This window comes from Bidens hawaiensis, unplaced genomic scaffold (genome assembly GCF_021521415.1).
Source record: "Bidens hawaiensis isolate Kalapana, Puna unplaced genomic scaffold, B.hawaiensis_p1.1 tig00046081_1, whole genome shotgun sequence".
Classification (NCBI taxonomy): domain Eukaryota; kingdom Viridiplantae; phylum Streptophyta; class Magnoliopsida; order Asterales; family Asteraceae; genus Bidens; species Bidens hawaiensis.
This window is the reverse complement of record NW_027498202.1, coordinates 64,260-78,939: the sequence shown is the minus strand read 5'-3', so window position 1 is coordinate 78,939 and position 14,680 is coordinate 64,260. Positions and strand designations below refer to the sequence as shown.

The following is a 14,680-nucleotide window of genomic DNA, read 5'->3' as shown; positions in this document are numbered from 1 at the left end:
AAAAAAACAAATTTGGCATTCGGTTGGCTTCTGTTATATATGTTCGTTAGAGTACTAGAACTAAAACATTAAAAAAAAGCAAAAAACAAATGGCAAGGACCAATATGGTGCCGCCATATGGCCCAATAGGGACTTGACGGCACCAATTACGTTTCGACATCTTCATGGTTGTCATCTAAGGCAAGGAACAAACCAAGTCTAGCTTTAACTTTAATAAAAATAAAGAGCAGCTATATCATGTACAGAGAGAGCTTTTGCTTTTATGTTCCAGGAATATCCTGACCAGTCTCCAATTTGTGGAATCCATACGAGATCATGTATGGCCAAGAGGCCAAGAGTGATTCTTGATATGTTACTTTACAGCTTTACAACTTGAAATTAACTTCAATCAAATTAACACTTCATGCATATAGTAAATATATAAAAATGATTACATATATCACATTAGTCAAGCCATCACAACCTTATAGACCGGCTCAACGAGACGGAAACTTGTACTACGCGTGTCATGGTATGCTTACCCTCTACCTACATATGTAAGGATCCAGGCATAAGTATAACTAGCTTGATGCCAACATATACTAAAGTTTTAGGAATTTGTAATCTCATGCAAACTTTTGTATAAATGAATCGCTTATATTATGATTATAAAAAGATTAGACGTATTCACCTTTATTATGATCAGTGCAATTCACTGATTTATGTTTGAGCGTTGCCAAGGACCTATAGTATGAGATAAACCCATTTCCTTATTTCAAATTTTCCATCACATATTCTGGGTCATTTATCTTTCTAAGTTGTCAAATTTGAAACAAAATTTTTAGAATGTTACACAAAGGTATAAATTTAAAGTAGAGTTTAAGGTGTGTAAGTTACCATAAAAAAATCTCCTTGCCTAAATAACTCATTTTGAAGCCACAAACCTTGTCAATTGGTATTTGTATATAACGATTCGAGTATACCTTATCAGTCTCTGAATGTGACATTTCACCCAACCTAAATTTGTGTTGATTTGACACGTCTATAAAGGAAATCACTTAGAGATACGATCCATCCTCCATGACCCGTCCATAACCAACCCGTAGCCTATTGCACCAACATTTATTTTATCCATGTTCCATGTTTCCCTTTTCTTTGCATGCATGTTTGTTATTTTGTTTTTCCTAAATGCACGTTTCCTTTAACTTAGGTGTAGTAGTGGAGTAGTGGGTGTAGCTTATTTCATTTGCATTGTAGCCTATAAAAAGACATTTCAATTTAGTAATGAAAAAAAGAGAAAATTGCAACAAGTATCTTTATATTTTTATTTAGTTTCTTAATTTCAGTCGGAGATCGCCAATCTTGAATTTGGCTTCTATCACTTAGCCTAATTAAAATTATCGAATTCATTCGAATTTCACATATTAAAACTTCTTGAAAATAATTTTTTTGTCTTATCCGATTATTTAGTTACATTACCCGTGAAATACTTAATCTGAAAACGAAATCTTCGTGATTCAGAAAGATATCTAAGTCATATATGTATGACATCCGAAGTGTTACATATATATTTTCCGGTCTTTGACACGGTCACTTTAACTTGTGTTTATGTTAACATTATATTTACCATGAGCTTTTAAAAGTGGAGAATGATTGTTAGTTAGTGTGTAGAAAGGACAACATGTGAAACATGAGTTGTGGAACTGTGATATACAGAACATGGTGTTTACCATTAAGAATGTAAAATACACAAACAAACTGCATTCCCAAGAAGCAATCTAGTTGATCTTATAATATTCAATGGACCTTACGCTCATCATTTCCTATTCAATTTTGGGGGTCTTAATTGTTTCTACTCTTGTTTATATATTCTGCAAAAGAAATTACAAAATTATCTACGATCATCGTCTCCTCTTTGTCATTGGTAAGTTCAGTTTCATATCCGACTAGTGTTATGTGTTTTCGTGTTTGATTATAAAAGCTATGTTTCGGTATATATCAACCTACTTCAATGTGTTGGGCATGTAGGTTTGGTGTTTAGTCGTTCCTTAACATACTACGCGATTGTGGACAATCTTATGTGGTACTTGGTAGACCACAATGAACCTTTTGTAAGGTCTACAGTTCTCTCAAACATTCAAGAATCATTATCATCGCTTTTCGTGATAATCATGGCTCAATTGGCTGATTCATATGTGGGACGATTCCGAACACTTATGTTTTCAACCACTGCATTCATAAGTGTAAGTGTGACAAATTCATCCGGATTATTTGAGAATTATCTTTGTTAGCTTTTTTTAGGCTGTTCCAATATAATATATGCTTGTAATCACATGTCTCTTGCTACTACGGGGAGTGATATTATTGTTGATATTCAATCCGTACGATGTGACATGTGATGTGTGGGTAAAAGTACATGCTTTAAGTGTTTTATATTGTGTGTTTTCCTTGTTTATATGTATCGAACACAAATACTTTGATAGATTTTATGTTTAGAGGTGTGCGGAGCTTAACGGAGCTTATTGGAGCTTAAAGAAGCTAATTTGGAACATTTATGATGGAGTGGAAATTAAAGTGATGATCTATGAGATGACAGAGAATTGAAATACGAAGACGTGGCCGCAAACGGGGAGGAAAACGGAGTTGAAACAAAGATTTTATGAAGACAACAGTTTTGGCCTAGCAGGACCGTAAAGCAGATTGACCAGACCGTAGCTTACGGTCTGACCGTAGCTTATGGTCTGGTCTGACGGAAAAAGGGATTTTGGTGATTTTTCTTCCATATTTAAGCCCAAAAACCCTAAGGTTGACTCAATTCAATAACCATCAGTTTTGGGACGTCTTGGAGGCTATCATACACCATCCTAACACCTACCACTCACCACAATCATCCATGTTATCATCATCTCAACCAAGAATCAAGATCTTCAAGATGCATATGCTAGGCTAAACCTTTTGTGACCATCTCCGGGCGTAGGGTTGTGTTTGTGGTTAGACTTTTTGGTTTTGAACCTTAATATTGGATTTGGATTTGGATTTGGATTTGGTTAATCATTCGGTTAGTTGAATCTTTACATTTGTTTATGCATTCAACAGTTTTTTTGTAATTGAATGTTTTGTGTTTTTATCAGTTTATTGATTTGTGGTCATCAACTTTTAGGATTAAGTTCTTTGATTCATTGGCCCGCTAATCATTTACCATTAAATCACTTACATTTATCAACCTTAAAACTGGTAATCAATTAGGTTATTATTCATCCAAACCAATTGTTTGGATTAAGTTCTGTCAATCAGTAAGGTCAAATATCTAGTCTTTTGATTATAGGTGTAATCAAATGAATTTTCCAAAGAAGTTTAATCAATTGGTCTAGTCTGCTTCACAACCTGAAACCTGGAGTTGGTTATCTTTCTCTTAATTGTTTTACAACCAAACAATATTTAAACCGCTTGACATCGTCTGTCCACTTAGTTTAATATTTTATAAAGTATGAACTTGATTAGCACTTTCCACTGATTCCTTGTGGATTCGACACCTTACTTGCCCTTGTTAGTAAAGGTAATTTATAAATGTTTTTGATTGACCTTTAGACATTGATCAAAATGGCGCCATTGCCAGGGAATCAACGCAAAAAGTGCTAGTTTAGCTTAATTTTTTGTTTTTGTTTTTAATTGTTTCTTCGTTGATTTTACGCTTGGTATTTGTTTGTCTTATGTGTGTAGGTAACTCAAGATGACGTGGAGTTGGGCCTATAACCCACATTAAGGATATAAGGCCGTGGAGGACGATGACTCGTACCGTACACATTCATATCATGGCCCACCTTCACCAAACTCTCAAGGCTTCTACGAGTCAGATAACCAAAGGAACTTCAACCAACAGGGTCTCAACATGCAGTACCAAAATTATTCATCGCCTCAATCTGATTATAAGGGTTATTTTGGGTCAACGACAAGTAACCATGAAAACTCGTATCAAAGAAGGTCTCAATCTCAAAAGAGAATTAATTGTTACCAGTTTGAGGATGATTCGGAGTATGATAGTGATGGGTCCGATATGCCAAGTTTTGTAAGTTATCAAGAGGAGGAGGACTACAACTACCATGAACATCATCAACCAATATACGAGGATGACCCTCAATATTATAATCATGGTGGTACATATCAAAGAAATTATCAGCAAGATCAAGAAGATTCCTCGGGTAACAAAGAAGTGTCTTGGAAAGACGTTATGGATTTTCTGAAAGAGATGAAGAGAGATCAGGAAGCTCACAATCAGGCTTTAAATCAGAGGTTAGAACTCCAAGAAACGTCTAATGCTGCCCAAGATAAACTGGTGAGTCGACTATTAGAAGAGGTGGCTCTAATTGAATGAGAACAAGAAAAGTTGGCTAGTGGTGCCATGATTGATGAGGAAGTGATAGAAGAGGATCTTGATCAATCAGAAAATGAAGTTGAGGATGTGGTTATGGAGACTAATACTACACCAATTCCTCCAGTTACTGAAGAGCCATCGAATGCAACGGTTATAGTTGCTGATTATGAAGTTGAAGGACATGATCCAAACTTGTTGGAGCATAGAATTGAATGCCTAGACCCGGATGAAGAGATATCAGTAGAAAAAGCAGAGACTAAGATAGTTTCAAATCATCCCGATAATCTTTTATTACACATTATTCATATTGATAAAGTAGGGGATGATGATTTGAACTCGAATAAAGAGAAGGTGAATGTGAAGAATAGTGGGAAGAATGGTAAAAAGTGGGGTCATGTGGGCTCTATAGACATGTCAACCATGAGAAATAAGGTATAGTCCCAACACCTCAACTACCGAGCATACACGGGAAACTCAGTTGGAAAATGCTCAGATCGGCCCCGTTCAATATTTGATGTTTCGAAGATAAGAAAGAGTGTGTGGGCTCGACGTCTTCACTACAGAGCATATGCTGGAAATTCTGAAGGTAGATATGCATTTACATCGACCCGCTTTGGTTTATCGGACATGCTGAACATGAAGAATGAAGTAGAACCGAGGCGTGTCAACTACCGTGTTTTTATAGGAAACTCAGTAGGTAAATGTTCCATGCGACCACCATAACCGCAAAATGAGGTAGCGGTCTGGCTGAAGACCTTAACAAAAACTTACCGCTGACCGGGAGGCAACCCGACCTTTTTTTTTGTTTTGTTTTCTTTATTTTTGGTTTTCTTTTTGCGTGTTACTTTTTGTTTGTGTTTTATGGTCATAGTGAACCCTAAGTGTGGGGAAGTTCATGGTGGTTGTGTCAACATTCGATGAAGTAGATATTGTCATATCATATTCAAGAAGTGTAGGTCAAGGTTGCAAAAGTACTCATCAGCAGGACCCGTTTGACATAAGAGATTTAAATCAGGTCCATGTGTCTCTCCCTATCTTTTATTTGTTGTTGACTATTTAATAATTGTGTTTATGGGTGGTTGGGTGGCGTGATGAACCTTTTGGTCGTGTGGGTGGTGTGTATGTTATGTTTGCTTAAAACTTTATGTTTATTTTATGGTATGCAACTTTATTTAAATCCGGAGATGGGTAATTGGTTGTCCCTTGAATTGCAATTGGTATGAATATCCCGTGTTTGCATCTGTTTTTGAAAATATGAGTTACATTGTGGGCAATGTAAATCTCAAGCGTGGGGATGGAAAAATATGGAGAAATTAAAAAATTTTAGCCTTAAGAGTAGCTTGATTTTGCGCAAAAGCCGAAATTGTAATTTGTTAATTGTTAGTATTAATGCCAAGTAGAGTGTCTTTGGTCATGGTCAGTTTTTAAGCTTCTCGAAAATCTTCCCATGCAAATGTTTTTCAAAAATTGGACAATTAAAATGAACCGTTTAGATGGGGATAACGAGTCATGGGGACAGGTACACATGTTTCATATCGGCAGCCTAATTCCTCCGGTACGTGTGTAAGATTTGCCTTATATATAATACACATATAATATATAGTATATACACATGTCATTTGAGTGCCATTATAGAGAGTAACCAGTATGTCCATGATATCTAGAACTTGGTTGTCTCATGCATTTCGAGATCTTAATACCACCACCTGTATAGAGAAATAGGACTGTAGAAAACCTACTTTATATTGTGTAACATCCTAAAATTTATAATGTTAAATAAAGAAAGTTACGTTTAGTGATTTCGCGTTATTAATTAATTAATATCGAGTAAAGAACGGATCATGGACTTAGATTAATTGAGATGGGTTAAATGAGAATGGGCCTTAGGTCCATGGGCTTTAAGGGATATAAATATCCCCTAAACCAAGCTAAAACCCTAAACCCTCATTTCATTTCCATCATAATCTCTACACACTCCAAACACACACACACACCATAAACGAGCAAGACCCGAGAGAGAGTAAACGTTAGTTGGTATTAGATCTTATTACACGAGATCTAGAGTGCATAAACAAGCTAACCAAGATCGAACGAGCGCTAAAGGTATGTTCTTGACCTTTAAAGTTTACGTTTTATTGAACGTTTAGCCTTTTGAATGTCCTTAAGCTTAAAGATCCAAGCTTTATAGTATTTACGGGATATATATACGACCGAAAATGGTTAGGGAACGTTAGTGGGTGATGTCGAACCATAACAAGGGTATTAAAATCGCCAAAATGCTTGATAAAAACCAAACCCGTAGCTGAACTAGGCAACTTCGCCTGCGAACTGGGCAACTTCGCCTTCAAAGCTTAACTTCGCCTACGGCCAAGTTCGCCTAACTGGTAACTTCGCCTACGGCCAAGTTCGCCTAATTGATAACTTCGCCTACGGCCAAGTTCGCCTAACTGATAACTTCGCCTACGGCCAAGTTCGCCTAAATGATAACTTCGCCTAAAGCTAAGTTCGCTTAAGGTTTAACTTCGCCAAAAGTTAAGTTCGCTTAGAAAATAAATTAAAAACCTAATGAAAAATGTGTTAAGACAATTAATGGAAATAAAATTTTTCCAAGCTGACCCCAGCCAGGGGCTCTGCCCCTTGGACCCTGCTAGGGGCTGCCGCCCCTAGACCCCGCTGCCAGGGGCGCTGCCCCCGGACCCCCGTTCGTTGTGGGTAGTAGTTAAGACTAGAAAGATGATATGAGTAGTGATAGTTAATTAATACGTGTAAATATTATACGGTTAGCCGTGCACAGCTCAAGAAGGGAATAACTATTAACGGAGAGCGTAACAGGATTCAGGTGAGTTTCTAGCCCCATTTATGTGTTATGTTTTCGGGGCTGTGTGCATACTCGATATGTTTGTTAATACGTTTATCCTAAGAGATAAGTGTATGCCTTATGTGAATAATGTGATATGTATGAATGATGGCTTGACGGTACGTGAACGATCTTCGGATATTGCACGTACTGTCAGGTTGTAACGCTAAGTATAAGGTAAGTATGATATGTATGCTTTATGTGTATGAATGTGATAAAGTTAATAAAAGAAGGAAAGGATGGTTGTATGGTTACGAAGAGGGTACCGGGCCCTAATAATACTCGAGGTATGATGTATGGTTGTATGGTAACGAAGAGGGAATCGAACCCTACTAATATTCGAGAACTAGGGAACCGAACCCTACTAATATTCGAGGAAAGAGGGTACCAAGCCCTAATAATACTCGAGGTATGATGTATGGTTGTATGGTAACGAAGAAGGAATCGAACCCTACTAATATTCGAGAACTAGGGAACTGAACCCTACTAATATTCGAGGAAAGAGGGTACCGAGCCCTAATAATACTCGAAGAAAGAGGGTACCGAGCCCTAATAATACTCGAGGAAGGAGGGTACCGAGCCCTAATAATACTCGAGGAAGGAGGGTACCGAGCGCTAATAATACTCGAGGAATGTAGGGCGTAATGCTCTTTATAACGTAAGATATGAAAGTAAGTTAATACAAAAGAAAGTATGAAAGTATGAAAGTATGAATGAAAGAAAATAAGTTTATGTGTATTGTATAGTGTATGATTAACTAGAACTCACTCAGCGTAGCTGACTTTTAGTATGCACGCAGGTGAGTAGGATGAGGCAGCTCGCTTGAGGAGACACGTGGCACTGAATAAGAGGCTGGCATCGGAAGACTCAAGACGTTTAAGTTTAATGTTTCGTTTATTTTGAAAGACAAAATGATGTTTTAAGACAAGACGTGTTTTGTTATGAAATGTTTTATGAAAGCTTTTATATTCCGCGAATGTTTTAATTAACTCTGATATTTAGAACTGCGTTTATGAGTAAATCCAACACGAAAGTAGGGCTACCGGTAACTGGGCCATACATATTGGCCTAATAAAAAAAATAAAAAAAAAATAATAATACTCCCTACCCTACATTATCCCTTAGGAGCCAAGTTTGTGTCTTTTCCCTTTCGTTTGTTTTAACCCACATTACAAGCCGTGTTTGCCTTGGCCTTTATTATTTTTAACCCTGTGGATGAAACTTGGTATGTTAAGAGTTGTATTTAAGTTGTTTGTCGAGCATAGTACACAATGTACGTATGTCTCGGGTCAGTTGTTTGTGTATATTGATGTTAGTATTTGTCAGTTAAAAAAAATTGAAAAAAAAGAAAAAAAAAAAGAAAAAAGAATTAAAGAAAAACTCAAAAAGAGTTCGTGTTTAAAGTCGTTATTGGTTGTAAATAATAGTTAGTGAGTTTGTTTGTACGTTTTTTTGTTGGTGTCAATAAATTGGGTTTCATCCACCATAAGTCACTAAATAAATCCGCTTCCACACCCTAACCTAAGCCACAACAAAACCCTTAGTTCTTTTCTCTATGCAACAGGTGGGTAATGGGTGGAGATATAACTTGCTTCCAAGCTTATTACATCGTGTTCATACTTGGTATAGAGGGCAGGGAGATACTAGCACATTTTTTTGTTGGTTCAGATATTAAACCGAGTGAAGAGATATTATATTATGAGGGGTATGAACATGTGTGCCTTAACCGGAAACAAAGTACACTCGTTTGGGCGGTTTCATAGTTTTAAAATGTATCATTAAATTATTTGGTGGGTTATCAACCTTAACAGTGTCAGTTCTTGGGAATTGGGTATGACCTTATACCTCACTAGTATTAATACTGATAATTGATGAACCGTTGATCGAGGTGTATGTATTGCATGAGAGTTTGCTTGAGGGCAAGCAAATGATAAGATTGGGGATGTTATGTGTGGGTAAAATTACATGCTTTAAGTGTTTTATATTGTGTGTTTTACTTGTTAATATGTATCGAACACAAATACTTTGATAGGTTTTGTTTACAGGTGTGCGGAGCTTAACGGAGCTTATTGGAGCTTAAAGAAGCAAATTTGGAGCATTCATGATGGAGTGGAAATTAAAGTGATGATCTATGAGATGATAGAAAATTGAAATATGAAGACGTGGCCGCAAACGGGGAGGAAAACGGAGTTGAAACGAAGATTTTATGAAGAAAACAGTTTAGAGCAGGACCGTAAAGCAGATTGACCAGACCGTAGCTTACGGTCTGACCGTAGCTTACGGTGGCCAGACAATAGCTTACGGTCTGGTCTGACGGAAAAAGGGATTTTGGTGATTTTTCTTCCATATTTAAACCCAAAAACCCTACGGTCGACTCAATTCAATAACCATCAGTTTTGGGACGTCTTGGAGGCTATCATACACCATCCTAACACCTACCACTCACCACAATCATCCATGTTATCATCATCTTAACCAAGAATCAAGATCTTCAAGATGCATATGCTAGGCTAAACCTTTTGTGACCATCTCCGGGCGTAGGGTTGTGTTTGTGGTTAGTCTTTTTGGTTTTGAACCTTAATATTGGATTTGGATTTGGTTAATCATTCGGTTAGTTGAATCTTTATATTTGATTATGCATTCAACAATTTTTTGTAATTGAATGTTTTGTGTTTTTATCAGTTTACTGATTTGTGGTCATCAACTTTTAGGATTAAGTTCTTTGAGTCATTGGCCCGTTTATCATTTACCATTAAATCAATTACATTTATCAAACCTTAAAACTGGTAATCAATTAGGTTATTATTCATCCAAACCAATTGTTTGGATTAAGTTCTGTCAATCAGTAAGGTCAAATATCTAGTCTTTTGATTATAGGTGTAATCAAATGAATTTTCCAAAGAAGTTTAATCAATTGGTCTAGTCTGCTTCACAACCTGAAACCTGGAGTTGGTTATCTTTCTCTTAATTGTTTTACAACCAAACAATATTTAAACCACTTGACATCGTCTGTCCACTTAGTTTAATATTTTATAAAGTATGAACTTGATTAGCACTTTCCACTGATTCCCTGTGGATTCGACATCTTACTTGCCCTTGCTAGTAAAGGTAATTTATAAATGTTTTTGATTGACCTTTCGACATCGATCAACATGGCTTGTTGTGATCATACTAGTTCTCTTAGCTCTTGGAAGATCAGGAGATAATCTCTTAGAAAACGTATTTAATGATTTGGTTAATGAAGTTGACAAATCAGAAAATCGAAACAAAGAGCGATCTTATGCACGAGCAACATTGTGGTGGAATATAGCATCTGCCTCTGGTTCCATTTCAGCAACAATGTGGGTTGCCATGGATTCTCTTGGGGGAGCTCATACAACTTGGAAGAGTTCGTTCTGGACTTTCTTAATCTCAATGACAGCCACCTTGATGATCTTTTGTAAAGGACATGGTTTGTATCATCAAGGCGAATTAACTCACAGACCCATTGTGATCTTCTTCAGGGTGATTCGTGCTCGCATTCACGAGCTACTTAAATCCAAGTCACAGTAATATTTGTTGGTTATATCAGTATCACACACTCACAAAAAGAGTTGGAATGTTAAAACACTTATTAAAAAATGTTTTACCCTCATTAAATAGCTACAACCATAACAAATGAAAACAACACAAAGGTAAGAGATGGTCAACAAAAAACTAGAGTACATATCGGTTTCTTCTTAAAGACGAATGCATCCTCTACATGACTCCACACTTGATATGTTCTCTAGACCCACAATGGCATATCTTTAAATTATGAGTTCTCGGTTAACCTTTATGAGTTCTCGGTCAACTTATGAGTTATCGGTCAACACTTTTGTTCTCGGTTTTTATTGGGTTTTTGGTTTTTAATAAGTTTTCGGTCCTAATGGGATCTCGGTTTTAATGAGATTTCGGTTTTGATGAAATCTTAGTTTTGTGAGATTTTGGTTTTATGAGATCTCGGTCAAACCGAGATTTCGGTAAGCATTAAAATACAAAAATTATTTAAGGTAATAATATTTTGGTTAGGGGATTAATTTTATCTCCAAGATTTGTTTAATTTTTAAATTTATATTCTTAGTAATTATTCAAATTTCAAAAAAACTTTAGAGATTTGTTTATCCAATTATTTTAGGAAAAACACAATCATAATCCGAATTTTAACCAAAATATGTATTATTTTCAGAAAAAAAAAAACCATGATGAATACGAAGAGCATCAACAAAAAACCATAATTTTTTAACAGGTTTTTAATGTGAAATCGGGTTCTAAAAGTTTTAAACAGTTTATATATAAACCGATTTCAATAAGTACATAAAATATCAAAATTAGGGTTTATCAAGACTTTAGATTCAAGTCTTCCGGTTTAAATCCAGATTTAATGGAAAACCATGAAGAACCGATTAAACAACATTGCTCTTGATACCACATGTTGATCAATTCCTCATAGTAATAATACAAAACATGATAGTATGATAAACCCATTAATCATATGCATACCTGTTATAGTATTGAGAGTAGTAACCGCATCGGAGAATGATGTGGACGACATAGTTGTTAGCTTGATCGAGTTCCCCTTTAGGATATATAGTTAAGAATTGTGTTGAGGTTCTTGAGAGGGACCCGGTTTAAGAGAGAGGAGGCACACAAAATTGTATGTGTGTGAGATTAGTTTATGATGTTAATATTTATCTCTCTTTATATACACCCAAAGGAAACCCTTTATTAGTTAATTAAAGGTAATATGACCTATCAACAATTACCTTACTAATATATAATAAGGTAATATGACATATCAACAATTACCAAACTAATATATATATATATATATATTTATATATATATTCTTACAATAGCTACAACCAAAACAAATGAAAACACAAGGCCGGCTATAAGGGAGGGCTAGGTGGTCGACGAACCCTGGCCTGACACCCCGACAGGCCTGGATTTTTTTATTTATAATTTATATATATATTTTCATGAAAAACGATATGTATATATATAATGTTTAAACTTAATTACACAACCACTAGTTTGGTTTAGTGTAAAGGGGTATGACTTTTAATCAAAAGGTTGTGGGTTCTAACCTCACTTGAGATATTCTAACCCTATTTCTATAAAAAGTTACGCAAAAAAATTTAACTGTTCTTGAAGTCGGGCCTGTGAAAACAAACAAAGGTAAGAGATGGTCAACAAAAAACTAGAGTACATATCGGTTTCTTCTTAAAGACGAATGCATGCTCTACGTGACTCCACACTTGATATGTTCTCTAGACCCACAAGGGCATATTCTTAACATCCAACATCAGTTGGAGAGGAGAGTGAAGCTTTCTTGATAAGAAGGTGGATACCTTACCTATCATTACGTGTTTTGCGCGCTTATTGGTAATGAACGAGAGACGAATTCCACTAGTTAAGCATACTCAGGTGGAACAAGTATCATGACGGGAACCTCCTGTGAAACCTTTTGATGTGCAACCAAAGTCAAATATGTGGTTGTCACATATAAACAACCATTGATAGTGAAACGAAAATTGCCACACTTAGGTTCATCCTCATATCTGGTTGCCATGAAGAGTCTACACTCTTCCTCCTACATACATGTTACAGTTCTAACATTGGATTCATTCGCTGCCATGGCCAAACAGTGATCGACCTCTTCCCCATGGATGACTATGAAAATACCCTCGTTCTATACAGAGAGAACTATCTTTTTTATTTACCTTGGGAGCCTATCAGTAGATCAAACGAGATTATGGTCACCCTTAAATGATTTAACTGCAATATTGTTCTGGGACTTGTGGTCCAGTGGCAAAGATGAAATCTTAAACACCCAAGATCATTGGTTCAAGTCCCACATAGTACAAAGAAATTTGCTTTATAAAAAGAAAAAAAAAACTTAATATCATTTGACAGTTTCAGGATCAAAAGCATTTTATTCTTAACATGAAAACGGTGAGAACCAATTTGCTGTTATCATTAAGTTTATTTTTATAGGTGTTTGCTGTTATTTTTTGTTCGTAGTTGCTAATTTTTGATTATGAGACGTTATAAGTATTTGTTGATTTATATTTTGTTGTTATTATTATATTTTTTTTTCTTTTGCTGTTATAAGTATTTGTTGGTATATGTTGTTATTATTTTGTTCTTGATTTTGATTCTTTTGTTGTAATTTTTAGTTTTTTTTTTATTTTTTATTATAAATTATTGTTTATGTAGATTGGTATTGTAGTTAGTAATTTTGCTTACGTTCTCATTTTTATATAAATTAGTATTATTTCCTACGTTCTCATGTTAAGATTAAAATGTACATGAACATTCCCCTCATTTGACAATATATCTTTTAGTGTAGATTCAAATGTTTCCATACGACACTTTATTTTTTTTTTAAACTAAATCCTACAATATATTGTTTTCTTAAGTAGATGTTCAACCAATACCTCTACACAAGAAAGATCTCAAGAAAGAAACCCGGAAAATGAAGGGATTACACCCAAAAGATCACCACTAGGGGAAATGGACCAAGGAGATAGGTGCTACAAAGAAGATCTGAAGGTACTTCCAAGCCTGTTAAGGATGTTTCCGTTATGGGGAACTTTCTTTGTGGTGTCCCTAATATCAGCAGTCGGAAGCACTTTCTATACCGAACAATTCGACAATCTTGAAAATAATGACAAAATGCCGGTCCAGATATACAATGTGATTCAAGATTTCTCATGCTTTGCCATTCCATTTTTATATAAGTGGACTTGTTTTCGCCATAACCAGAAGCTCAAAATTGGTGTCGGAATGCTTTGTTCTATTATATCTTGTACTTTTGCTTGGCAATTAGAGATTCACAGGCTAAAAGAACTCCGAAATTTTGCTGATGAGCATGCAGAAACATCCATAAGTTTTCTTTGGTTAGTGCCGCAGTTCATCATGCTAGGATTCATGGAAGGACTTACAGAGAGTGGGTTGTTAACGTTTTTCTGGTCACAAGTAGATAAACCCGTGAAGAATTACGGTGAGGACTATATGGAAATTGTGATGTGTCTTGGAAAGTTGGCAAACATTGGTCTCATGTTAATTCTTAAAAGCTGGTTTGATCCAGAAACAAACAACGACACTCGTTTAGACAAGTACTATCGACTTTTGGTATGCATTTGCTCAGTAAACTTGATAATTTATTGTTGCATTGCGATATGTTTCTACAAGGACACGAACCAAGACCACAGCTCGTCTCACGATGATCCACACCAACATGATTAGGTATTATCTTACTATTAGTATTAATATTGAAGCTTCACACACGAATATAGTGATGAAATTGAATTTCAAGATAATAGGATTCGCCTTGTTTAGTTTGTTAATTACTCATTATTATCTCAATTTGTGAACTTATGTTTATTCTTGCATACTTTAATTTTTATATATCCTGTAATTATATACTTCAACGCCTCCAATATTGT

General features: G+C 35.7%; 1 protein-coding gene across 1 annotated transcript; it reads left to right on the top strand.

Moving 5' to 3' along the window:
• Positions 1 to 1,779: 1,779 nt before the first annotated feature.
• On the top strand, positions 1,780 to 14,480 carry LOC143596112 (protein NRT1/ PTR FAMILY 5.14-like). Its single transcript, XM_077074971.1, has 5 exons — positions 1,780 to 1,903; positions 2,008 to 2,226; positions 2,336 to 2,372; positions 10,361 to 10,756; positions 13,655 to 14,480. Exons 1-5 carry the CDS (start codon positions 1,780 to 1,782, stop codon positions 14,478 to 14,480), a joined length of 1,602 nt encoding a protein of 533 aa, XP_076931086.1.
• The last annotated feature ends 200 nt before the right edge of the window (positions 14,481 to 14,680 follow it).